This window comes from Bos indicus, chromosome 14 (genome assembly GCF_029378745.1).
Source record: "Bos indicus isolate NIAB-ARS_2022 breed Sahiwal x Tharparkar chromosome 14, NIAB-ARS_B.indTharparkar_mat_pri_1.0, whole genome shotgun sequence".
NCBI lineage: Eukaryota > Metazoa > Chordata > Mammalia > Artiodactyla > Bovidae > Bos > Bos indicus.
The window spans coordinates 16,554,064-16,580,455 of record NC_091773.1 but is presented as its reverse complement, the minus strand read 5'-3'; the positions used below and the strand labels follow the sequence as shown (position 1 = coordinate 16,580,455).

The 26,392-nt window shown below is 48.0% G+C and overlaps 1 protein-coding gene and 1 long non-coding RNA gene across 2 annotated transcripts; one reads left to right on the top strand and one right to left on the bottom strand.

The window, feature by feature from the left end:
- Nucleotides 1–13,712, top strand: LOC139186882 (uncharacterized). The gene is made up of 3 exons (XR_011570557.1): nucleotides 1–113; nucleotides 2,070–2,236; nucleotides 13,410–13,712. It is a non-coding gene; the product is annotated as an uncharacterized lncRNA (long non-coding RNA).
- Nucleotides 11,244–23,509, bottom strand: KLHL38 (kelch like family member 38). The gene is made up of 4 exons (XM_019973827.2): nucleotides 23,291–23,509; nucleotides 21,234–22,823; nucleotides 13,708–13,813; nucleotides 11,244–12,564 (listed from the first exon to the last, which is right to left on the bottom strand). The coding sequence occupies exons 2-4, from the start codon at nucleotides 22,659–22,661 to the stop codon at nucleotides 12,266–12,268; spliced, it is 1,833 nt and encodes a 610-aa protein (XP_019829386.1). The 5' UTR covers nucleotides 22,662–22,823; nucleotides 23,291–23,509; the 3' UTR covers nucleotides 11,244–12,265.
- Nucleotides 23,510–26,392: the final 2,883 nt, after the last annotated feature.

Genomic DNA, 26,392 nt, shown 5'->3' with positions numbered 1-26,392 from the left:
AGGAATCCTATGAAGGAGTTACTGCTTTTCTGTGGGTGCTATAACAATCCCATGGTCTGAAACAATAGAAATGCATTATCTCAAGTTCTGGAGTCCAGAAGCCCCAAATCAAGGTATTGGCAGGGTTGCTCCCCTCCTAGAGGCTTTAGATGAGGAAGGACTCTTCCTTCCTCTTCGGGTTTCTGATGGCTTCAGGCGTTTCATGGCTTGTGGGCTGCGTAACTCCAGTCTCTGCCTTCATCTTTGCCTCTGTGCCTCAAATCTCCCTCACCCTTTCTCTTAAAGGACACTTGCCATTTGATTTATGATCTGCCTAGTTAATCCGGGATTATCTCATCCTGAGATCCTTTATATAACCGCATTTGCAAAGATCTCTTTTTTTTCCAAATAAGGTTTTATGTTTTGGGGCCATGATTCAAACCACTACAGTGAGATAGCATCCTCATCTCCACTTTACCACAGGGGATCCTGATGCTCAGAGAGGTTAAGAGATGTCCCCAAGGCCATATAGCTACAGATGGCTCTTTGTAATGCATTATGTTTAATAGCAGAAATGGTATTAACGGCCAACCCACAGATAGCACTTATGTATATTAATTCAGTTAATCCTCGCAAAAACTCTATGAGGAGGCACGTGTTATCATAATCCCTAATTTAGAGAGGAGGAAACTGAGAAACAGAGAGGTTGGTTAATTTTCTCGGGGTCACACAGCCAGGCACTTTGGCTCCCTCTGTGCTGTTGTCCATTCAGAAACTGCCATATAGCCTCCTCTGCAGACTCGAAAGGTCACCACGCAAACCACTGTTAGAGGTGTTTTCAGTGGCGACTGCTGCTGCTGCGTCACTTTAGTCGTGTCCGACTCTGTACGACCCCATAGATGGCAGCCAACGAGGCTTCCCGTCCCTGGGATTCTCCAGGCAAGAACACTGGAGTGGGTTGCCATTTCCTTCTCCAGTGCATGAAAGTGAAGCCACTCAGTCGTGTCCAACTCTAGTGACCCCGTGGGCTGCAGCCTACCAGGCTCCTCCATCCATGGGATTTTCCAGGCAAGAGTACTGGAGTGGGGACTGGAAAGTCTCAAAAGGGGGTTCTGAGATGGGTCCCTAAGACCTAGTGGGGGAGATAGGCTATGTGCTCAGTCACTTCAATAGTGTCCGACTTTTTGTAATTCCCCTTGGACAGTAACCCACCAGGCTCCTCTGTCCATGGGATTCTCCAGGCAAGAATACTGGAGTGGGTTGCCAATTCCTTCTACAGGGGATCTTCACAACCTGGGACCGAGCCTGCCTCTCTTTCATCTCCTGTATTGGCAGGCAGATTCTTCACTACTGCACCACCTGGGAAGCCCCAGACAGACTGTAGGCAAGATTACAGATCCACAGGGCTGTGCCAACTCCGGGGTGCAGGGGACACTGCTCTGGACATGGGAGACCTCAGTTCCTGTCTCTGGGTTCTCACCTCCTGGCTAGCAGCCCCAAGGCGAACCTCCCTTTGCCTTTGTCCTGCACTTCTCTGCTGATGGCACAGTCATCCTGAGAGTCAGTCAAGCTAGCAACTGCGTGCTCTCTCTCTTCTTTGCTCCCCACCTCCTCCCCTTTGTGCATCAGTTAGTGTCCAGCTCCCTGTGGATTCTGTTTCCTTGTTTCCTAAGTCCTTGCTGTTCTATTAACAGCTGTAGCTCATCATGGGATGGGAATAGCAGCGCATCTAAACTCTCTGGATTCCTCCATCCTTCCCCTGGCTGCCCGCAGAGTAGTCTTCCTGCAGCCCTCCTCTGGAGGGGTTGAGTATTCATTTGTTGAGCAAACCTGTGTTGGTTACCTTCTCTGTGTCAGGAACCAAGGAGGCAGATGTGGCCAAGGCAACCCTGTTCTCCGTCCTCATGGGACTTCCATTTGGGTGAGGGCATCAGCTAAATAAAGTCAGGAAAGCAAATTAAATAATAAATAGTTATGATTAAAGGTATGAAATAAAGACAAAAGGGGTGAGAAAGAATAATGCAGTGGGTGGGGTGGAGGCTGTATTTTATTTTAGACAGTTGATTTTTTTTCTTTTTTTGGCTTTGCAGCATGCAAGATCTTAGTTCCCTGCCCAGGGATTGAACCCTTATCCCCTGCATTGGAAGTATAGAGTCTTAACCACTGGACTGCCAGGGAAATTCCAGAAGGTATTTGATAAAGGGTTTCAGGAAGGTGCTGAGGAGAATCTGGAAGAGTCTTATGATACCTGAGCCAGGTAATGTGGGTACAGTGCTTAGTAAGGGAGCAGGAAATGTTAGTCATTGTCATTCGTGGATTACTTCAGTCAGCAAACATTTTCTGAAGGCTAATTGTTATACCGGCTTCCCTGATGGCTCAACAGGTAAAGAATCTGCCTGCTAATGGAGGAGATGTTGGTTCGATCCCTGGTCTGGGAAGATACCCTGGAGAAGGAAATGGTAACCCACTCCAGTATTCTTCCCTGGATAATCCCATGGATAGAGGAGCCTGGCAGGCTACAGTCGTGGGATCTCAAAAGAGTTGGATACAGCTTATCAAGTAAAAAGCAATTGTTACACCTGTGTGCACAGACCCTGGTGGTCTCAGTCTCAAGTGGAGAATTATCTGGGCCCTCTCAAACCACGAGCATTCTTAGTTTTGCCCTGCAGATAAGTTAAGTCAAACACATCTATAGCCAAAGTGGGGATTAATTCTGTTTTCTTCTCCAACACTTCACCAAAGATAAGTGTCTCAGAGGCTCTGCTAGTGAATTCTACTATTTTCTCCTCAGTCTTATCTTGAGAATAGATGTCTCCACATTGCCTCACTTCCAGGCTGTCTCCAAGGGTTTTGATTTTGCAGTTGCCCTGGGGTGGCCTCTGGTCTCTGAACGTAAGGAGAGCCAGAGGGTTTTTGGGGGGAAATGCAGAAACAGCCTCCAATTTTGAATAGGACTAGGCTCTTGTGCTTGCATCCTCCTAACTTACAAACACTTGGGATTCTTGAATCTCTGTCCTCAAATCACCATTTTCTGGACCATCAACTTGTTCTGGGAGCATCACTGGGGATTTCTGGACCACAGGCCCTGGAATCCTAATTAAATCAAATAAGTAAAATGAAGAACAAAAGAGACTCATGGGTATCTTTAGGGAAAACAAAACCCAAACTCCCTGCAAGAAGAGAATGATATGGTGTTTGAATGGAAGACTAGAATTCCTATAAGATTGCATGAGAGCTGACATTTCAGAAACCAGACCCCTCCCTCCAGCCCCCTTGGCATTGGCTTCTGTGTTAACGTGCAGCCTCTCACGACGTCATCCCAAAGGCTTATGTTGGCTAGACGGAGAAGAGGACATGGTGGTGACATTGTGCTAACAGATGAGTTCTCTTAGATCATTTCTCGTGCCTGATTCTGGGCTTCTCTTCACGGACTCTAACTCCTCCTTGATAGGCATTTGGCAAACGTTGCTCACCTTGGGATTTTGGGAAGCTGCTCGAAAGCTATATCTTGTATACATTGACCGTGGAGTTCATTAAAGAGTTGCTAGTCCCTATGATGGCAACCCACTCCAATGTTCTTACCTGGAGAATCCCAGGGACAGGGGAGCCTGGTGGGCTGCTGTCTATGGGGTCGAAAAGAGTCGCACACAACTGAAGTGACTTAGCAGCAGCAGTCCCTATGAAGTGGTTTGGTGGTGGTTTAGTCGCTCAGTCGTGTCCAACTCTTTGACCCCATGGACTGCGGTCCACCAGGCTCCTCTGTCCATGGGATTCTCCAGGCAAGAATACTGGAGTGTGTTGCCATTTCCTTCTCCAGTGAAATGGTTTAGTTCAGTTCAATACACATTTACTGAGTACCTTCTCAGACATGGTCCCCACCCATGAGATGCCCCTGATGAAAAGGGAAGATGAGGAGGTGTCTGTCGTGGTGCCCCAGCCTGGGACCAAGGATGGTGCAGGTCAGCAAGATGCCTTCTGGGGAGAGATGTTGTCTACATGGGATAGATAATGCCTCCTCCCCAAATTCATGACAACTCAGAACCTCAGAATGTGACCTTGGTTGAAGTAGGGTCTTTGCAGACGTAATAAGGTAAGGATCAAGATGCGATCATACGAGTTAGGGTAAGCCCCAAGTCCAATAAGAGACAGAGGAGGACATGCAGAGAATGTTGTGTGATGATGGAGGCAGAGATTGGAGCAATTCAGCTACCGGCCAACGAATGGCAGTGTTTTCCAGGAGCCCCTAGAAGCTGGAAGAGATGAGGCAAGATTCTTCTTAGAGCCTTCAGACGGAGCCCAGCCCTGCCGATACCTTGATTTTGGATTTCTAGCCTCCAGAACGTGGGAGAACAAATTTCTGTTGTTAGAACCTGCTGAGTTGGTAGAGTTTGTTATGGCAGCCTTGGGAACCCCTGGGAGCCAACACAGTGTCTGAGCTGAGTCCTAAAGGAGGTATCAGAGCCTTGCCCTCATTCCCACACTCTTTTCCCAGGTTGGAGCACATGCAGTTGGGGAAACTCCATTGGTCAGTGACAGCAGGAGTTTATTCACCTCCTTACCACTGTGCCTGCATGTAGGGGTTTCTGCTCAGTACTTGTTGAATGCATAATAGCTTATAAGTGAATGAAGGAAGAAGAAAGCAGTGCTCTCAAAGGAGGATCAGTGAGCAGAGGCAGGAAATGGGTTCTCAGGTGTGAGAAACTGTGGCAGCCAGAAGGGAGGGGCTGCCAAGGGTTATCTGTGTCAACTGCTTCTCCTTGGTCCAAGTGGGTACTGAGTGAAGTTTTTCATGGGGGACGTGCAGACTGGCCAGTGAAGAAGACAGAGAGAAATACCTAATACAGAGGAAGAGAAGGGAACTTGACTGTGTCCATTGTCCACTCAATGTCAGACACTGTACTGTGTCTGTTAATGGCCATCATCTGTCTTGTCATTCTCCAAACAATCCCTCAGGTAGGTAAAAGTCCACCCATTTTCCAGATGTGGAAACTGAGGCTCAGAGAAGTGAAGTAACTTTTTAGACGTTGCACTGCCAGGGAGTGACAGACCCTGAATCCCGGCCCAGGTCTCTCCTGCTCCCACATTTCTGTGCCTGCTTCCTCAAACACTTGTTGGCAAGAGAAGGTCATTGGGGTCCCTGAGGCTGGGGAAGGACTCAATGCCATCCAAGTCCAGATGACTGGATTAGGTGAGGGGAAGGGGAAGATTCTCTGAAAAATGATCCAGGTGGGCATGTGGAGTTCTGGGGACCTGGATGGCCTGATGGCCATCAGCTGTGCCATTTTGAATAGCATTCCCAGGGTTAAAAATCAATGTCATTTTCTTCCCCATCATATTTCATACTGCTCTAGTCTGTGTTTTTCATTGTTGTCAGGTCGGTCTGCAATAATAATTTTTAAAAATTAAGCACCATCGGGGTTCACTCCTGACTTAAAAGCACCAGTGCATAAGTTCTCACCCACAGCAGCATGAACACCCTGGTGGTGTTTAGGGTCTGTTCGTTTGTGCAGGCACCCGTTCATTCCACAAGCACTTCAGCGTCGTCTGAGTGCCAAGCAGTGATTGAACTTGGCCCAGGGGTTTATGGGGCACTAAGACTCTGTCTTCGCCTCCACGAAGAGCACCCCTTCTGGTTTCATTCCAGGTCTCTATGGTGCTATAATATGAAAAGAGCGGGAATAAAGGGAGGGAGGGAGAGGGGAAGGTAGGTAGAAAAGTTGGAAAGAGTTCCATGGAGGAGGTGAAGGCCAAGTAAGGGTTCAGTAGGTAGGGCTGGGGGAGGCACTGGAGCAAAAGTAGCCTGTGGAAAGGCATGGGGGTGTGTTGGAGCTGTGTGGAGAGGGTGGTGTCAGACGTACCGAGAACACGTTTGAGTAAAGCCAGTTATTGTCCTTGTCAGGGTGTTACAGAGTTTTATTATAGGCGGCAGGGGTACTTGGTTTTTAAAACGTGGATATCTGGGGCTTGTTCTTGTTCATCAGACAGAGCATGTGCTCATGCTCAGTCACACAGTCGTGTCTGACTCTTTGTGAGCCCGTGGACTGTAGCCCACCAGGCTCCTCTGTCCATGGAATTTTCCAGACAAGAATACTGGGGTGGATTACCATTTCCTCCTCCAAGGATCCCCCTCACCCAGGGATCAAACCCACATCTCTTGCGTCTCCTGCACAGGCGAGCAGATTCTTTACTACTGAGCCATCTGGGAAACCCTCATCAGACAGGATATAAAAGAGGATGAAGCAGGATTATAAGGGGGAGACCATCTGGAGGGGAGACTGGACCCTCCAGGAGGGGGTTCACCTTCTGAGTCACCACTGCTCATGGGGACGAGAGTCAGGAAGGGTCTGCATGGGGTGGGGCCAGGATGCCAGCAACTGTCTCTCACTGGGGCCATGTAGCTCTGCCAGGGGACCGCTGCTGTAGTATCTGCTGGTCATTTCCTGGTCAGCGTGGGGCCTGATGGTGGTCTCAGCACAGCAGACCTTCTTACAAGATGCCTGCTGGGAGTCAGGGCTGCAGGGGGCGTGTCTCAGTGCGGAAGCTGGCAGCCCCTCCTGCACCCCACTTACCGCTCCCCTGCTGCAGTTTCTTTCCTCCCATGCCGTTTTCTCTGCTAGTCCCCCTCCTGCTCCCTGGTGTGTTGGGACAGGGTGTTTGATGTTTTTGTGGATGTTTTCTTGCTTAGCCCTCACTCTGCTTCATTTCCCCCTCTTCCCTTGTTGCCTGTTGAGATGATTAGTCAGCCTAGTTGACATTTTTCCACTTAAAATGTTTCACTGCTCCTGGCTAAATATATTTTGACCTCAGCTCTGGACCGTGACTCTCTCCTCAAGCAGCAAGACTGAGGACACTTTGTGCCAAAACCTTCTCTCTCTTTCGTGTTGGTCTGAGTTTATGGTCAGCAGATTGGAAAGGATTCCTTGGATGTGGAGGGTCATTTTGCAGCCCAGTTCAGATGTGGGGCTTGACCTCGGGAGGCCCAGGTGTGTGGCATGCACCTGTCACAGAGGCATCTGATCTGACCCACGGAGCTGGCCTGTGATGTGCGCCCTAATGGGTTTGGCTCTGGGACATCTTTCTTTATAAATCCCAGCAGGCAATTTACATAGTTTTGTGCCCCAGGGAGACTTAGACGAGCTCTGAGTAGCCACAGACTCTGGCAGCTTATTAAATATTGGATGGAGACGAAGGGAAAAGAAAGTCAAAGCATTAGCAAGTCTCTGACAGAAGGATTGTTGGAGGCCGCAAAAGGAGTTATAGATGGCAAGACGCCTCCTTCTAATTCCAGGCAAATAGGGCCCTCTGGACAAAGCCTGCAGGCTTGACTGAGGTAGGCTGTGCCACCCAGAGTCACCAAACTTGATTTAGGAGGGGAAAGGAGAGGGAAAGTGGGAAGGACAGAGTGTTCCCTTAGCAGAGGGCCTGGGAGAGCTTAAAGTAGTGCCTATGCATACTTAGCTCTGAGTTTGAGATGGAGATCCCTGAGGTGGTGTTGATTCAGCCTCTGTGTCCACTTACCAATTCTTTCATCCACTCATCACATGTTTATCGAGGATCTGCAATCCCTGTGGCTGACGCTGAGCCCAGCCAGCCCTGGCTCTGGGAATGCAGAGGAAAATGGAACAAGTGTAAGACTATAGAAGGGAAGATGATAATCAAATTATCACAGATGGGGTGAGGGCTTCAAAGGGGTCATATCAGAGACAAGGGGGTCATTTAATAGGAGAGTTGACCCAGGCTGGGGTGGTGGGGGGCATGGAAGACTTCCTCGATGCAATGACTTTTAAATCTGGAGTGTCAAGTATAAATTGAAATTACATTAGGTGAAGAGGTGAGGGAGGTGGTGTGTATTAAGCAAGGCCAAGAACAAGTGTAAAGGCCCTGTGGCAAGAGAGAGGAGGGGGACTAAGAAAGGATGGCTAAGCAGAGATGACTGTAGGGAGCAGGGGAAGCAAAAGATGAAGTCAGAGAGAAAGGCAGGGGCTGGGTCAGAGAAAGTCAGAGAGAAAGGCAGGGGCTGGGTCAGAGAAAGTCAGAGAGAAAGGCAGGGGCTGGGTCAGAGAAGCCCTGGAGGGTAGATAAAGGCTAGATTCTTGCAAAGGTCTCTGGAAGACTTAACATCATTTTGAACAGGAAAGTAACATGATCATGTCACGCGAGTGTATGTTCCTTGGTTCTTTGTCTCGTCACAACAAAGATTTGGAGTGAAGGACATTAAAGCCCCCTCGGCATGTCACAGCTCTCAGGTCTTGGATAGACCGTGTTATAGCTCTCAGGTCTTGAATGGACCATGTTATAGCTCTTAGACAAATCAGTGTTACAGCTCAGTGTTACAGCTCTATTTTATTTAGAAGATAGCAGGAAAATCCATTTTCGAGGCGTGAGGGCACATCAATCCAAAGACCCGAGGAGAAGAGCGACCCAGCACGCGGGAGAGAGAGAGCGAGCGAGCTAGCTTTGGCTCCTCTATTTATGTTTCTCTCTCCCTGGGCCTGTCCTGTGTAAATTGGGCTAGCCAGGAGTGTTGTTTGTTTTACCTGAGGTCCTCACTCCGGTCCTCAGACCTTCTTTTGTTCTATTTTCGCGGGCTTTTCCCTTCCTTGTCTTTTAGCCACCACCATTTTGGACTCCTACCTAACAATCAGAACTGAATTTTTAAAAGAATACTCTGCCTGTTATTTGAGGAACGATCAGAGGGACAGGAATGGAAGCAGTGAGTCTATTAGGAGACTGGTAGGAGGCGGGGGATGGCTGCACTCAGAGAAGGAGTGATGGAGACAGAGGGGCTGGAGGTATTGGGGGTCTATTTCAGGGTTGTCATCTGGTGACAGGACCAGATGTGGATGGATCAGATGGAGGCATCAGCAGAGACTCCAGGGAGCAAACCACATGGTTATGAATTGGGCAAGCATTTTCTGGAGGAGGGCACAGCAAGCTTGGAAACAGAAAGTGGAGAATTGCTGGAAATGTGTGAGCTGGAGGCTGAGGCCGAACAAGAAATGGAGGATGTATTGGGAGGCGAGATCAGGAGATGAGAGCAGAGAGGTGGCCGGAGCTGGTGGAGAAGCAAGCTTGCGGATCCCTGCAGGTGGCCTGAGACAGCTGGGAAGGCTCTGGAGGGAACAGGGGAATGATCGATTCTGTCTCACTTTTGTGTGTAACGAAGGTCACTCCAGGTACATGGCAGGCAGGAGAAGGGGACAACAGAGGATGAGATGGGTTGATGGCATCACCGACTCAATGGACATGAGTTTGAGTAAACTCCAGGAGTTGGCGACGGAGAGGGAAGCCTGGTGTGTTGCAGTCCATGAGGCCGCAAAGAGTCGGACACAAATGAGCGGCTGAACTGAACTGAAGGGCGCTCAGGCTGCTGTGTGGAGAAGAGGTTCAGGGGCAAAGTGGAAGCAGAGAGGCCGGTGAGGAAATGATGGTGATGGTTTAGCTGGAATCAAGGTGACGGCCAGGACCAGAGGCAGAGCTGTGGGGGTGAGGCGCCGTGTGGCTCTGGATAGTCTTGGAACAGACAGAAGGAGGTGTGAGAGAAAGAGCCAAGACAAGTGTCTGAGGCTTTGGGCCCGAGAAACTGGGAGAGGGTATTGTTCTCTCCCAGAATGGAGAAGCCCATGGAGGGGTCATCTTGGAGAGAAAAGATTGATCTTGAACATGTTCAGTTTGAACTGTCTCCTTAACATCAGTGTGGAGATGCAGGGTAGGCAGTGGAACCCACTTTCCCTTCTGTCTAGAGACAGAGAAAGCTGCCAGTCAGCAGTAGTGGGGCAGTGTGGATGGCCAGGCCCTGGGTGAGCTTTGCACCCAGGGAGTGATGTGCTAAGTTGCTTCAGTCGTGTCTGACTCTTTGTAATCCCATGGACTGTAGCCCGCCAGGCTCCTCTGTCCATGGGATTCTCCAGGCAAGAATACTGGAGTGAGTTGCCATTTCCTCCTCCAGGGGATGTTCCCGACCCAGGAATCAAGCCCACATCTCTTATATCTCCTGCATTGGCAGGTAGGCTCTTTATCCAGGGAGTGAGAGTAGATCTGAAAAAGTTCTCAAGGCTAAGCACTGAGGTTAGTAAAGCACCACATAGTCTCCAGGAAAACAAGGAGACAAGGATGAACTGCAGGGAGAAGGAAGAGAATGGTTGTTCCAGAGGCCGAGCGAGGAAGGTATTTCGAGATGGAGGGAGGGTCCGCTGTGTCATATGCTGCTGACCAGTCAAGTCAGGCATGAAGGGACAGTGGGCTCCCTGTGTGGGCTTATGGAGTCATTGGTCACCTTCATGAGTACAGGGTCAGAGGAGAGGTGAGACTGAGAGCCTACTCAGAGAGGGTCAAAGAGAAAAAGCTGGAGTAGGGCCAGCCAACAGCTCAGGTGCTGACCATCTGGGGAGGGTGTCTGGACAACAGCAAAGTGGTCTGGGGAGCAGGGCAGAGCAGGAGAAGGAGTGCAAAAACTACAAACTGGGAGGAAAAGAAAAGTCTGGACCATGGACCTGGAGAGCTGGGTGGGGAGGAAGGCTTCAGCTTGGGGGCACCGGGATGCAGGCTCAGGGCATCAAGACCCATTCTGGACACTTCCCTTGGTGGAGAGAGGACTTGGCCTCTGCCACTGGGCTGGGGCGGGGCTGGCAGGACAGGATGGGACTGGGACCAGCACATGAAGGTCTTCAGCGCCCACGACTGAGCAGGGTGGTGGTTCTGGACCTCAGTGCACGTACGTTACGGTCATCCGGGACGCTTTTCAAAAGTACAGAGTTCTGGGGACTTCCCTGGTGGTCTAGTGGTTAGGACTCCACACTTTCACTGCCAAGGTGGGCAAGTGAAGCAAGTTGCCCCAAGTGGGCAAGTTCCCCTTAGTTGGGGAACTAAGATCCTGCAAGCCACATAGTGTGGCCAAAGAAAACAACAACCAAAAAAAAAAAAAAAAAAACCCCAAGCTCTGACCCTGCCTCTGAGAATCCCCATCTGTGCATCCTCAGTAAGGCTCGGCCCCATTTTCAGACTTCTTCCCAGGTGATTGTAATGTGCCAGCAGCTTCAGCTAATTCCCATGTGTGGGACTGAGCCAGCGTGGAGACACTTTGAGATAAAGAGGGCCATACAGAAATGGCCAGCCCTGGCATTGGAAGGGCCATGATTGCGGTAAACTCTGAAGGAATTTGTTGGCTTTCCTTAGGACAGCAATTCTTATAACATTTATCAAAATGAAAATCTTGATAAATTCTGCAGGTTTATAGCTCCCCAGAGGCTGGAGAAAAACATCACTTGGCAGCAGAAACACACTTTATTTTTTTTGTGTGGTGGTGCAGATAACTTAGCAAATACTAGATACCAGTTTCTGGCATTCCAATGCACTACATCCTAGAATGCAGAGAAATAGTGTGTGGATGTGCTTAGTCACTTCAGTTGTGTCTGACTCTTTGCGACCCCGTGGACTGTAGCCCACCAGGCTCCACCGTCCATGGGATTCTCCAGGCAAGAATACTGGAGTGGGTTGCCATTTTCTCCTCCAGGGGATCTTCCCCCCCACCGCCCAGGGATCGAACCCATGTGTCTGGCATTGGCAGGTGGATGCTCTACCTTTGAACCACCTGGGAAGCCCACAGAGAAACAGTCAGGGCCTGTTGTTCCTGATGCCCCCGGAAGAAGGACTTCCAGGGGCCCTGCTGGGTGTCTTTGCCCTCTCATTCTGAATTTCCAGGATGTTCTGGAAAGATGTGGTTTTGTGGGCTCAGCATTTCTTTCTTGCACTTGGAAACTACTTCTATCCATTATGTGTAGTTTAGATAGGTTGTCAGCAGCAACTGTTAACCCCACCTTGGCCTGTAGAGACACAATCCAGGACAAGCCAACTAGAGTAACACAGTCACTGGAAATGGTGATTTCCTCAAGAGGGAGGCTTGGAATTCAAAAAGGGCCAATCACCATCGTTCTGGGGGAGCAGTTATTATATGGATAGTGGTAAAGTTCTCTTCTGAAGCTAGAGAGTGTGGGTCAGGATTTATCAGTCGCCATTGTTCCCACACTGTGTGGATAAAGAAGCCTACAGATGAGGTAGAGAAGGAGGGAGGCAGAGAGAGAGAGAGAGCGAGAAAAGACACAGAGAGACAGAGATCGAGCGAGAGACAGAGTTCTGTCAGCAGTGTGCGTGGTCCCAGGTCTCCAGGCGCTGCAACTTTCCCTCCTGTTAGCTCCCCCTGCACCCCTCTAGGGTTAAGCTTTTTGGAGCTGGGCTCTGTCTCTTGCAACCAGAGCATCTTGACTAGGACAGATGACTTCTCAGTTTCTCATGGAACCCAGGGGACGGTGGAGTGGTGGGGGATGCACTGGAGGGTGAGGCAGGCGTGGTCAAAGAGCTTGTGGGGCAGCTGCCCCTGGGACGTCCAGGTGTCCGTCTCGGGGTCGTAGCAGTCGAAGGAGGCCGAGTCCTCGATGCTACAGTCCGTGGTCAGCCGCCGCCCGCCCGTCACGTAGAGCTTGTTTCCCATCACCGTGGCTCCGTGATGCATCCTCCGGTCTTTCATGTCCGCGCATTTGACAAATTTGTTGGATTGAGGGTCATAAGCAAGGATCCTCCTCGTGTAACCTGAAAACCAAATGGCATATCGAGAAGGTCAGCGATGCTTAGTTGGGACTGGAGGCGGGTGGTCCGGGGACCTGTCTGATCTCCGCCATCGCCTAACCCTGAGGCTATACTTTGAACTAAAGCATGGAATGTTTCATTAAGCTGGGGTCTGGACCTGGATCTATCTGACTTGAGTCTCTGCATCTTTTTTTTTTTAACTTTGTTTTTAGTCATGCTGCGTGGTATGTGAGATCTTAGTTCCCCAACCAGGGATTGAGCTTGTGCCCTCTGCAGTAGAAGTGTGGGGTCTTAACCACTGGATGCCAGGAGAGTCCCAAGTCTCTGCATCTTAACTCAAAGTGAAGGCAGTGCACATGTCATCCTTAAATTGAGAACAGAGATTCCAGGGGCCTCTCAGCTTCATTAGCTTTTCATCTTTCACATATGCTCATTCAAGAGCCTTAACAATTCCAAGAAGGAGCTTTGGGAACTCAGGAATGGGTCCCTACAACAGCCTTATCTAGTGGGTACTTTTAGGACCCCCATTTTACAGATCAGCAGACACAAGCACAAAGAGATTAAAAATGTGCCTAAGAGCATACAGACAATTAGTGACAGGCAGAGTCAGGGTTTGAACTCAGGTCTATCTGCCCCCCACCCCACCCCAACCAGCCCTCTTAACTGTAACATCCTGCAATTGCAGAGAAATTATCCCTTAGCAGCTAGTCTTATTTACAATAGCATTTTTTTTTTTTTGGTTTTTGCCCTGGGTCTGGGATAGTGCTAAGTGGTTTAGATAGGTAAGCACATTTTATGATCACAATTCTGTGAAATAGATATTACATGATTTCACTCCTTTTTTACAGATAAAGATGGAGAGACTTCTGGATGAGAAAATAGCTTTGTCAAGTCGTCCACACTCCCCTAGCTGGATGGATCTGCTTTTATTTTATTTCCTTATTTTTTTAATCTAATTTTTATTTTATATTCGGGGGTAGAGTTGACTTACGATGTTGTGTTACTTCCAGGTATACAGCAAAGTGGTTCAGTTATGTGCTTTTAAAAAGGCTGTCTTATAGGACAATACCTGTCTATCAGTTACCCTTTTACCCAGGAAAGATGCCAGGTTCATGTCTGGCCTCGTGATCCTCCATTCAAACTTACCTCCCACGATGACAATCCTCTCCCCAAGCACCACGGCAGGGGCACACACATTCTTGATCATTCTCGTCTCCATTTTGAACCATGTGTTTCTGGAAATGTGATAAACCTGAGGGAGAAATAAAATCACAGCACTGCATTTTAAAGTGATATATGTTTTTAAGAAGTAGAAGTAGTTAAGAGCGTAGAAGAGCAGTGATTTCTCTTTCTTTGCATTTTTCCTCTGGTTCTGAAAATACAGGTATCTTACCATCAATAAACAAAATATAATTATATAACAGAATGAAGAAACTGTTATCAGAAATTGGTCTTTATGTGGCCCATGAGATCAGTGGCTGTGCTTCTGTGAAAAGGACTGAGAGTTATGCATTTGAGTTGATAGTATGTGTTTGCTTACCTTGCTTGGAACATTTCTTTCTTTTCAATGAGAAATGGAGCAACTTGGACTTGCATAAAACCAATGATCTTTGAATCATTTTTATTTCTGGCTCATGTTTAGATTTCAACATGTTCCAGTCTATCTGAGAGGGTCTTATGGCCAAGAATAAATTTGGGTCTAAACGAGGAAGGCTTTTGAACAGGTCATGCCTGAAAGTCATTAGAATTATAGAAAGAGAAAAAAAAAAAAAAAGGAAGCATGAGAAAAGGAAGAAAGAGTAAAGAGATGGGGGCAGGATTTCTTGGCCTTGGTCTGAAATAGAGCAGCAAATCATGATTCTCAGACGTGTGTGTGCATGCTCAGTCACTTCAGTCGTGTCCAATTCTTTGTGACCCGGTGGACTGTAGCTCGCCAGGCTCCTCTGTCCGTGGGATTATCTAGGCAAGAATACTGGAACGGGTTGCCATTTCCTCCTCCAGGGGATCTTCCTGACCCAGGGATCAAGCCCACATCTCCTCAGTCTTCTGCATCACAGGTGGACTCTTTGCTGCTGAGCCACTGGGGAAGCCTTCCCAGACATGTGCTCCTATTAAATCCCTCAGTTTAAAGTTTAAATATCAAATGTAAGTTAGTTCATGAGAGATGTGGGATGGACTTCACATAAGAAAAGCAGGAACAAAAACTTTCCAATATTCTTCATGGAAAATTCTTTCTGTTTGAATTATAATTGCTGCCATATTCAGTTCAGTTCAGTTGCTCAGTCTTATCCGACTCTTGGCGATCCCCTGGACTGCAGCATGCCAGGCATCCCTGTCCATCACCTACACCTGGAGTTTACTCAAACTCATATCCGTCGAGTCAGTGATGCCATCCAACCATCTCATCTTCTGCTGTCCCCTTCTCCTCCCACCTTCAATGTTTCCCAGCATCAGGATCTGTTCACATGAGTCTGTTCTTTGCATCAGGTGGCCAAAATATTGGAGCTTCAGCTTCAACATTAGTCCTTCCAATGAATATTCATGACTGATTTCCTTTAGAATGGACTGGTTGGATCTCCTTGCAGTCCAAGGGACTCTCAAGAGTCTTCTCCAACACCACAGTTCAAAAGCATCAATTCTTCAGTGCTCAACTTTCTTTATGGTCCAACTCTCACATCCATATGACTACTGGAAAAACCATAGCCTTGACTAGATGGACCTTTGTTGGCAAAGTAATGTCTCTGCTTTTTAATATTAAAGGCCTTATATTTTCTAATTTTATCAAATTTGATCTTCACAACCATCCTATGACGTGGATACCACTACTTCCCTCCATTTTTCAGATTAGACCATTGAGGCTGAGAGAGGTTAAGTAACATGCCCAGGGTCACACAGCTAGACTGAGTGGAAGAGCCCAGAGTCCATGCTTTTGTTCACCACACTCATGGCTCTGCTTGGGGCCATGGAGGGATGGCTTTTCTTTTCTTTTTAAAAGATTTTAAAAAATTGTGTACTACTCTAATTGGCATTTATTACAGTATTAGTAGTGTTTAAAGATATCTGGTGCTTAGTCGAGCTTCCCTGGTAGCTCAGCTGGTAAAGAATCCGTAGTGTTTAAAGATATTTGGTAACTGTTTGTATTTTTGGCCACACCATGCAAAGCATACTGGATCTTAGTTCCTCAACCATGGCTTGAACCCATGCCCCCTGCAATGGAAGCTCAGAGTCACTGGACCACCAGAGAAGTCCTTTTTGTAGGTTTTTAAAAATCGAAGTATAGTTGATTTACAATATTGTGTTAGTTTCAGGTATTGTTGGTTATCTATTTTATATATAGTAGTGTATATATGTTAATCCCAATTTCCTAATTTATTTGCCTGCCACCCCAGCTTTCTCCTTTGGTAACCGTAAGTTTGTTTTCTATGTTTTTGTATTGTAAATATGTTCATTTGTATCTCTCTCTCTCTTTTTTTTTTTTTAAAGATTCCCCATGTAAGTGATATTATATGATTGTCTTTCTCTGTCTGACTTACTTCACTTAATATGATAACTTCTAGGTCCATCCATGTTGCACAAATGGCATTATTTCATTCTTTTTTATGGCTGAGTAATATTCCATTGTATATATGTACCACATGTTTATTCATTTGTTGATGAACATTTAGGTTGCTTCCATGTCTTAACTGTTGCAAATACTGCTGCAATGAATATTGGAGTCATGTATCTTTCTGAATTATGGTTTTCTCCAGATATATGTCCACAAGTGGGATTGCAGGATCATATGATAACACTATTTCTGTTTTTTAAGGAACTTCCATACTGTTCTCCATGGGTATCCTTGGTGGCGCATCGGTAAAGAATCTGCCTGCAGTGCAGAAGATATGCGTTTGATCTCTGGGTCAGAAAAATCCCATGGAGAAGGAAATGGCAACCCATTCTTGCCTAAGAAACCTGAAGGACAGAAAAGCCTGGCAGGCTACAGTCCACGGGGTCACAAGAGTCGGACTTGACTTGGCAACGAAACTCCCGCCGCCACCACCGCCATACCGTTCCAACAGTGCAGGAGGGTTCCTTTTTCTCCTGTGTGGCTCTTCTTGATGGAGGCTTTTGAGACTGAAGCTCTCTTGAAGTCTCTGTCAGTTCTCAAAGTTGGTGAAGCATAGAAGAGGCCACAGCTAGAGAGGTTCAATTACAATGGCTGGCAAGCCTTGTGTTTTAAACCACCTGCAGATATGCAGGTGACACTCTGAAAAATGAGATCCTTGGAGGAAAGCAAACACTGATTGCATTTTACTTGAGTAACTGCCTCCTGGCTCGCTCTTCTTTAGCAGTTTTGAGGATGGTTTCAAAAATAGATTAAACATTTGCTCATAATTCTCATGATACCCTCAGAGAGGCTGAGGCAAGGACAACAAAGGATGGTTTGTCACCCTGGAGGAAGTGATACTTTGTTACAGTAGAGGGTTTGACTAATGCCCTCCAGCCATAGAAGCGGAAAGAAGGCCAGGTAGAAAGGTACATCTACATACACAATTTGCACAGTAACCCCCCCCATTCCCCCTCCAACCCCCCGCCCCGGCCCCTCCACAGCAGTTTAGTCCTTTAAAAGAATGCTTGCGTGCAGGTAAACCATCGGATGAAGAAATCTTTGTCCCTATATCTGAAAACCCAACCTTCCCCTTCAAGTAACCCAAGCATTCATCCCGAACTATGTATCTGAATGAGTACAACTTCCATGACAAAGCTAAATGCTAAGCAGATAAGAGGAGCTTCCAAACTGATACTTTTCCCATTTTCCCCTTCTCCGGACTGCAGGGTGAAAGGATCACTCACATGTTAGTGTTTTGGGTTTTGGTTTTCAGTTTTTTAAGATTCTTGTTTGATTGTCTTGTGCATTTCTGAATGAAGTAGCTTATAAACTCTTTTGAGCTTTGCATTTATTCTTAATAATTCATAACAATTTTGTAATGTGAACATCATCAACGTATTTGTTGACTTAATTTTGAAAAACAGTTTTGTTTTTTTTTTTAAACAGGAGGGTCTCTAGCTTTTCATAGAAGCACTTTATTATAAATCTGAGTGGTGTGGCCAGAGTTTGGAGGGGTACAGAATGTGTCTCTCTTGGCTCAAGTACACGAGTGAAATCTGGAACAGGCTTAGAGTCTGCCTAGATGGTCAGGGAGGAGTGGGAAATATGGGCTGGAGAAGTGATGGGAAGAGAAAAACAAGGAAAGGATTGAATAGAAATGATTACTTTTCTGTGTCATCTCTGGCACCAACTTAGTCCAAGCTGCCATCATCCTGGACCTTGCCTGGACCTCTAGAAAGATCTGCCAGTTCTCCTTCCTTTGTCTTCTCAGGCCTCCTCCAGTTCCTTCTCCATGAAGCATCCAAGTGAAGTGAAAGTCTCTCAGTCATGCCCAACTCTTTGCAACCCCATGGACTATACAGTCCATGGAATTCTCCAGGCCAGAATACTGGAGTTGGTAGCCTTTCCCTTCTCTAGGGGATCTTCCCAACCCAGGGATCAAACCCAGATCTCCCACATTGCGGGTAGATTCTTTACCAGGTGAGGCACCAGGGAAGCCCATGAAGCGTCCAAAGGAAGTTCTAAAAATGTGAATTCGACTACTTCACCTACCCTGCTACTCTCAGGATTGAACACCAATTCCTTGACAAGGCCTGAAAAGCCAGACCAGCCTCATCAACACAAATACTCATCCCCTAAGAATGTTCTAGAATTTCTGTAGAAAGGGCTCAGGGGCAGCAATCTGGGTAGAGGGAGTTGCTCAGTATGACCTGGGAAGGGGGCTGATGGAGATTACAGGGGGACTGACCACCCCCAGCTCCACCTTGGTGCACAACCTTTCTGCCCCTTCCTCTGTGTTACAACCATCTTGTCAAGCTTTTGGTTCCTCTTGGGATGGGCTTCATCCCCTTTCTGCTTAGGGTCTTCTGCCAGCTATCCCCTTACCCAGGAACACCACCCCTCCTCAGTAGAAGAGTCTGACTCCTCCTCCTGATGGCACTTATCTGCTCAGAGAAGCTGCCTGCCCATCTCAGTCCATGTCAGAGTCCTGTGTCCACCATGTGTCCCCTTCCTCTTTTACCCTCCATCCTCACCTCCTTCTCTCTTCTTTTGCCTCTCTGCTAAAGTCCACTTACACCAACCTCACAGAGTTCTTGCCAAAGGCCTCTACATCCTCACACCCTCCTAGATTCCCTCCAGACTGGTTTAGGGGACCCCTCAAAAGCCTCTTGATGAAAGTGAAAGTGGAGAGTGAAAAAGTTGGCTTAAAGCTCAACATTCAGAAAATGAAGATCATGGCATCTGGTCCCACCACTTCATGGGATATAGATGGGGAAACAGTGGGAACAGTGTCAGACTTTATTTTTCTGGGCTCCAAAATCACTGCAGATGGTGACTGCAGCCATGAAATTAAAAGACGCTTACTCCTTGGAAGGATAGTTATGACCAACCTAGATAGCATATTCAAAAGCAGAGACATTACTTTGCCAACAAAGGTTTGTCTAGTCAAGGCTATGGTTTTTCCTGTGGTCATGTATGGATGTGAGGGTTGGACTGTGAAGAAGGCTGAGTGCCGAAGAATTGATGCTTTTGAACTGTGGTGTTGGAGAAGACTCTTGAGAGTCCCTTGGACTGCAAGGAGATCCAACCAGTCCATTCTAAAGATCAGCCCTGGGATTTCTTTGGAAAGAGTGATGCTAAAGCTGAAACTCCGGTACTTTGGCCACCTCATGCGAAGAGTTGACTCATTGGAAAAGACTCTGATGCTGGGAGGGATTGGGGGCAGGAGGAGAAGGGGACGACAGAGGATGAGATGGCTGGATGGCATCACTGATTCGATGGACGTGAGTCTGAGTGAACTCCGGGAGTTGGTGATGGACAGGGAGGCCTGGTGTGCTGCGATTCATGGGGTCGCAAAGAGTCGGACACGACTGAGTGACTGATGTGATCTGATCTGATCTTAGAGCACCCCTCTATTCAGCATCTGAATCTCAGTTCTCTCCTAAGCTCCTGGAGAGTAAGTGGGATTTACAGCTCCTGTCCGTGTCCCCAGGGCACCCAGTGTAACTCCTCTAAATGAACAGAGCAGATCTCAGGGGCCTTCTTGATCATCTTTAGGAGAGGGACTTCCCTGGTGGTCCAGTGGTTGGGACTCTGTGCTTCCAATGCAGGGAGCTTGGATTCGATTCCCAGTTGGGGAACCAAGGTCCCACATGCCACATGCATGACCAAAAAGTAAAAAAAATAAAATAAAGAGAGGCTTTTTATTAAAGGTGAATTACAGAGATTAGAATGTGCATAAAGTTGGAAAACACCCAATATTATGACATTTTGATCTTTATTAATCACACTTCTCAGGGAACCTGTAAGTGAAATGAGCATCTGCCTATCATTTAAGGCAGGGGTTCCACAACCTGACTGTGCCTTAGAATCTCCTGTAAACTTTAATAACAGTCAATGTCAGGATCCCACACATGGAGATTCAGATTTTGATTCAGCATATCTGAGGTCTGGCTCCTGGGCTTTTGGTAACAGACTATGGACCAGGGCTCGGGAATCTTCTTTTAAGGCCTTACTGATTTGGGTTAGGAGCATCTGCAATATTTCTATTCTGTTGTTCGGTCGCTCAGTCGTGTTCAACTCTTTGACCCCATGGACGGTAGCCCACCAGGCTTCTCAGTCCATGGAATTCTCCAGGCAAAAATACTGGAGTGGGTTGCCATTTCCTACTCCAGGGGATCTTTCTGACCCAGGGATTGAACTCGTGTCTCCTTCTTGGCAGGCAGATTCTTTATCACTAAGCCACCTGGGAAGACCTGTAGAACTTCACTATCTGACATTTGATGTAGTCTGGCTAGATTCTTTAGATGTATCTGATGTACCTTTGTATGTATTAACCTTACACAAAAGAATTCATAAATGGATAAAATCTTGCTTAAATTAAACTTTCTTCATTCCTTCCTCCCTCTCTTCCTCCTTTTTCCTTCCCCTGAAACTAACAAGCATGTATTATATGTATGTATGTGCATATGTATGTGTTTATATGTGTATCCATGTATTTGTGTATGTATACATGTGTTTGCACACATCCATATGCTGGGAGGGATTGGGGACAGGAGGAGAAGGGGACGACAGAGGATGAGATGGCTGGATGGCATCACTGACTCGATGGACGTGAGTCTCAGTGAACTCCAGGAATTGCTGATGGACAGGGAGGCCTGGCGTGCTGCGATTCATGGGGTCGCAAAGAGTCGGACAGACTGAGCGACTGATCTGATCTGATATGTATACATGTGTGTGCATGCAGTGCACACACGTGTGTATGAGTATATGTGTCATGTATGCATTTGTACATGTGTGTGTGTGTGTGTGCATGTGCTTGTGTGTAGACATAGTGGGAAGAACCATTTACCTGGATACATGCATGCATACATACATGTATACGTGTGTGTGTGTGTGTGCGCATGCGTCCAGGTATGGTGGGAAGGACCATTTACCTGGATACATACATGCGTACATGTATACGTGTGTGTGTGTGTGTAGGTGTGTGCAGGCATGGTGGGAAGGACCATTTACCTGGATACATGTATGCATACATGTGTGTGTGTGTGTGTGCACATGTATGGTAGCAAGTACTGTTTACCTGGATAAGGCGCACAGGGTTCTGCATGATGTCTTCTCCTCCGAAAAGGTAGAGTCTCTGGTCTTTCACAGCGACCGCAGGGTGGAGGACCCCCACTGGCATGCTGGCCATCCTCTCCCAGACGTTGCCGACGCTGTCATATCTCTCCACGGAGCCCATGACCTCATGCCCCTCGCCAATCCCCCCGATGGAGAAGATGAAGTTCTTGTGGGCGGCGCTTCTGTGGGAGTAGCGGGCCGCCAGCATGGGCTGCCCTGGCCTCCACTGATTGAGTTTCAGGGAGAAGACATAGACCTTGGCACTGGGCACACTCTTTCCCACAGCCATGCCCCCCAGCATGTAGATGCTGCGGTGCAAGGAGACGGCTGAGGCCTTGTACAGGCGGGCTGGGAGTTTGGCAAGGCTCTGCCACCGGCCGGTCTGTCCGTCGTACAGCAGGACATCCCTGGTGGTCTGCTGGTTGTCTTTCCTTCCACCCAAGAGGATGAGGAAGTCTTGGTAAGAGTTTCTTGGTGGGACATGCCACAGAGGTTGGAGGCCTGCGGAACTAGCGGTGCTGTACAGAGAAAACACCTGCCTCTTGGCAGTCTCCAGGATGGTCTGGCAGGGGGGCGAGGACTGGAGGAGGGCGTCGTTGGCGATGAAGTGGTGGAAGAAGGCCGGGTGGACGTACTGCAGCCTGACCTGCTTGAACAGGTCCTGCATGTATCGCTTCCGGGTCTGGAGGTCATGCTTGATCCAAACCATGAGGGCCTCGAACACCTTCTCCTCCTCCCCACACAGCCCATCGTCCCCCAGGTAGTCTCTCAGTTCCAGGGCACAGAGCTCCTTCAGGTCAGCCGACGCGGCCACCTCTGGAAAATATGTCAGGGCCACCTCCCTGGCTTTCTTCCGGAGGGTCTCACAGCTAAAGATTTCGGAGAGTCTGGTCATGCCCAGGCAGTTGCTGGGGGTCAGCTGGCTCTGGAGGAAGGAGGAGCAGGCCTCGAGCAGCTTGGGGTACTGCAGCATGGACGCGGCCTCCATCAGGGGCAGGACACTTTCCACAGTGATGTGCACCTCGCCCGTGTACACATACAGGACGATTCGCTCCAGAGTCGAGGCATCGACGCCTTTCAGCTGGACCTTGGCCTCTCGGCTCTCCCGGAAGTTGCTGCAGAACATGGCCCTGAAGTAGGGACTGCTGGAGGCCAGCACGTTGCGGTGGCAGGGGACCTCCCAGGACCCGGCGCAGATGCTCACATCAGTCAGGATCCGATTTTGCCTCAAGTCATTGAGCTGCCTCAGCAGGTCAGAGGAAAAGTCATGGTCTTTGAAGAGGAGCCCCTCTGATGACTCCGTGTCCATCCTGCAAAGACGGGGAGAAGTCCCAAGAGGGAGGTCGTCCTGGAGGGTTAAGCTGTGGCAGCTCCGAGATTTAGAGCACATCTATTTGTCCATTCACTAAGTTGTTTGTGGGTACTGCCAAGAATACTGCTTAGTGAAGACTGGAAAATGGGATCACCTAATGTATGGGCCTCACAGTGAAAATCTCTGTATTCGGTTATGATTATTCTCAAAGGTAACAGAGAAATAGCATCTGCAGACAATCTGAAAAAAGAAAAGAAAAGAAAAACAATTTAAAAAAGAGAGAGAAGATGGTTGGGTAAGTTGGGAGAGTTGAAGGTGGCAAGTGGTCGCAGGGGCTGAAACGTTAGCTTAAAGCAAGATGACAGTCTGTGCATTTGAAGCAGAAGTTTGTGGACCTTTCTCCAGATTCTTAGCATATCTATTACTTAGTAAACTCATCCAAACATCTTTCTGGGTGTTAGTCATTAGCCACGGATGTCATGCTGGGGGCGTGGCCTCTGGTATCAAGACAGAAATGAGGGATGGAAATGGATCTTTGCAATGTTTTGTTCTTATTTTTAAACATGACCTCACAGAGCGTTGTGGGTTTTGTTTTTAAAATGAGATAAATAGAAAGCAGAGACCAGACGATACCCTGGGCAGGGTTTATTGGATGACATCTGGCCACCCGTCCACCTGCAGAAGAATTAAACATTAGAGCTATTTACCTCGTTTTCCTGCAGTGATAACCACCGATACCTGCCGCAGCTGGTCCCTCCGGAGACTTTCCACCTCTGGCTCCAAGTGAAACCATAAACCCAGGCCTTTCCTTAAGCTGGCAAATAATTTGTCCTGGGAGAATTCTGGATTTGTTTATGCTGAAGGCACTTTCACAGTTTTCTAGAGCTTTGTGAAAGAACTGCTGGGCAGAGAGACCGTGTATACATTCCAGGGCTAAGAATAGTTGCGTATGTACTTTCCACTGTTATGACATGTGACTTTCCATTTGCCTTTTGCAGCAACCCGAGGGCCTGTGGGGCCGGCGCATGCCCACATGCCTTGTTTCCTTGGCAAATGTTTACATGGGCAGAAATAGATTTGGAGGAACAGCTTCTCTTAGACAAGACTTTGCTGCCCACTTGGACACATCCCGAGTCCCTTGTCCTAAAAGTGCCTGGGAATTCTAGATGTCTGTAAACAGGTTGCTGTGACCTGGGAAAAGTCACTGAAGATAGTTCTGGGTGAGTTTAAGGTGGCAGATGGTCACAGGGAAGCCAGAACATGGGGGCCCAAGGACATTGCTCAGTTGGTCTCTCTTTCCTACCATCTGCGGGCAGGATTGCTGGAGGAGGGCTGTGAGTTCCTCCTCCAGGCTCCAAGGTTATGGTCTCTGTGATGAAAATTGCTTTAGATATTTGTGGAGCACCCCCAGGGTTTCCAGACTTGGGGAAGACCAAAGCATCATGGATCCTCCTTATCGCAGGGGCTTCTGTTTTAAAGTGGCCAGGGCAGTACTCTTGTGGGTCACACCTGCTTCTCACCAGAGCCCTGATGACTGTTCTTCAGTTCATTATTTTTTTTTAATAGTTTAGGCTTGCTTTTCTGTTTTATTTTTCCAATTTTTCCCATCAGAGAGGCTTGAGCTAGAGGAAATAGGCAAACTGTGTTGCTCCAGGAGCAGAGTGTGGGCAGGAGAGAGAGAGAGAGGACAAAAGGAGGGAGAAGAAAGAGGAGGGGGAGGAAGAAGAGAAGGAGAATGCTGATGGTGATGGAGTAGGATGCAATCTCCAAATATAAGAATTAGAGCCATGCTGGAGGGCTGTAGAGCTGCCAGGGTGAGTTAAAGGGACCCTGAATCTGTCTTGCCTCTGCGTCCAGGGAGGTCCTGATTGAGGGTACCAGCACTGAATGATGGCAGGGAAGCCTGGCTTTCTCTCCTTCTCAAGTCTTGCCAGGATTATTGCAACAGTCGCTCCCAACCCTCGCTCCTTGTCTCTCCCTCCAGTACATCCACCCTGTCACCACCACAGTCACCCCCAAGAAGCCAAATCAGAATCTGCCCGTCCCTCAGCATCATGCCCTTCAATGGCCCCCACCGCCCCGTCTGCAGGATGAAGTCCAGACTCTTTAGAAGGAATCAGATTGGCCTCCTGCCCTCCTCCAGGACCATCTCCTGCCACTTTCCTGTCCCACTTAAGTTTTCCACTCTGGTTCCCTCAGACAACTTGCAGATCCTTGTAGGTGTCTGGTCCCTGTTGGGGAAGCTGGGCTGGGCTGCCTTCAAGGGCAATACAGAGCATGGTGGCGGGGGGTTGTCTCACATAGCTGCACATCACAGAGTAGAGAATGCCCAGAAGAGTCTAGAAAATCAAGATCAGGAAAGCATATCCATCACAGGTCACTGGGGCCAGGTGCTTAGAGGTCGGAATTTGGAGCAGAAGATCTGAGCCAAGGGTGGTCAGAGACCCTGGGAGGTAGAAGCAGGGGGCTGGAGAGAGCAGCTGTTAGAGCTGGTGGCTGTTTTGCACTTCTGCCAATGAAGAAACTGCTTGCCAATGCAGGAGATGCAACAGACATGGGCTCGATCCCTGGGTCAGTAAGATCCCCTGGAAGAGGAAATGGCAACTAGTTTTAGTACTCTTGCCTGAAAAATTCAGGCAAAAGGAGCCTACAGTCCATGGGGTTGCAAAGAGTTAAACACAACTGAGTGACTGAGCACACTTGCACTTCTGAGCTATGCTGGGGTTATATGAACGAGTAACCAAACTCCTTCAAGGGCCTGAGGTCCTTCTATTTGTGCTTCTGGGCCTTTGCACATGCTCTTCTTTTCCCTCCTTTCCATTTTCACTTCTGAACTCCTATTCATCCTTCAAAACCTTGTTTGTGCATCAGCATCTCTGAAAGTCTTCCTTGACCCTCTGAGTACTCAGTTCTCCTCTGTGCTGTTTCCATGCCCTTCATACACTTCCAACAGTACATGCCTCACACCCTCATTGCAATTAAGTTGGCCTGTCTGTGTCCCTTTTGTTAGAATGGAAGTGTCTGGACAGCAAGAACCTTATCTTAATTGTCTCTCTATCTACAGTGTCTAGCACAGTGCCTGGCACACTGTGGCTGAATTATATATAGTTCCTGAATTGAGCATAATAAAGGGGAGACTGGGGAGATGGAGCAAGTTCTGCTGGGTGTCCTTCATGCCCCCTGTTTGCCATATAGGTTTAGCCCGGCTGCCGTGTTCAAGGCTTTCCTGATGGCTCAATGAGTAAAGAATCCGCCTGCAATGCAGGAGACACAGGAGATGCAAGTTCAATCCCTGGGTTGGGAAGAGCCCCTGGAAGAGGAAATGGCAACTCACTCTAGTATTCTTGCCTGAAAAATCCCATGGACTGAGGAGCCTGGTGGGCTTTAGTCCAAAGGGTCTCAGAATCGACTGAGCAACTGAACACATGCATGCACAGCTTGGTACATTTCCATTAGAACACAGTGTAAACCATGCTCTGGAGCAGTCCTGGATGTCCTTCGTCTTAATCAAATCCAATAACATGGTGAAGTGAAAAGGAAAATGAATGCTTTATACTGCAGAGCAAGAGTTAAGTTCAAGTTTGGGACCTGAACTGTCAAGTCTTCCCAACTCCAAACCTAGTACTTTCTTCGTTGGCCTTGCAGTCAGCACAAGGAGAACAATAATCTCCTTATTGCTCTGAGGTTCCTGTATTATTTCTCTTCCAGACAGTGGGCAAGCTAAGATTTGGTGTGAGGGCAATAGGTAGGGATTTCTGGGCGTGAACTAACATGGCGCCACCCATTGGTAGGAATCCTGGAGTGTCCCT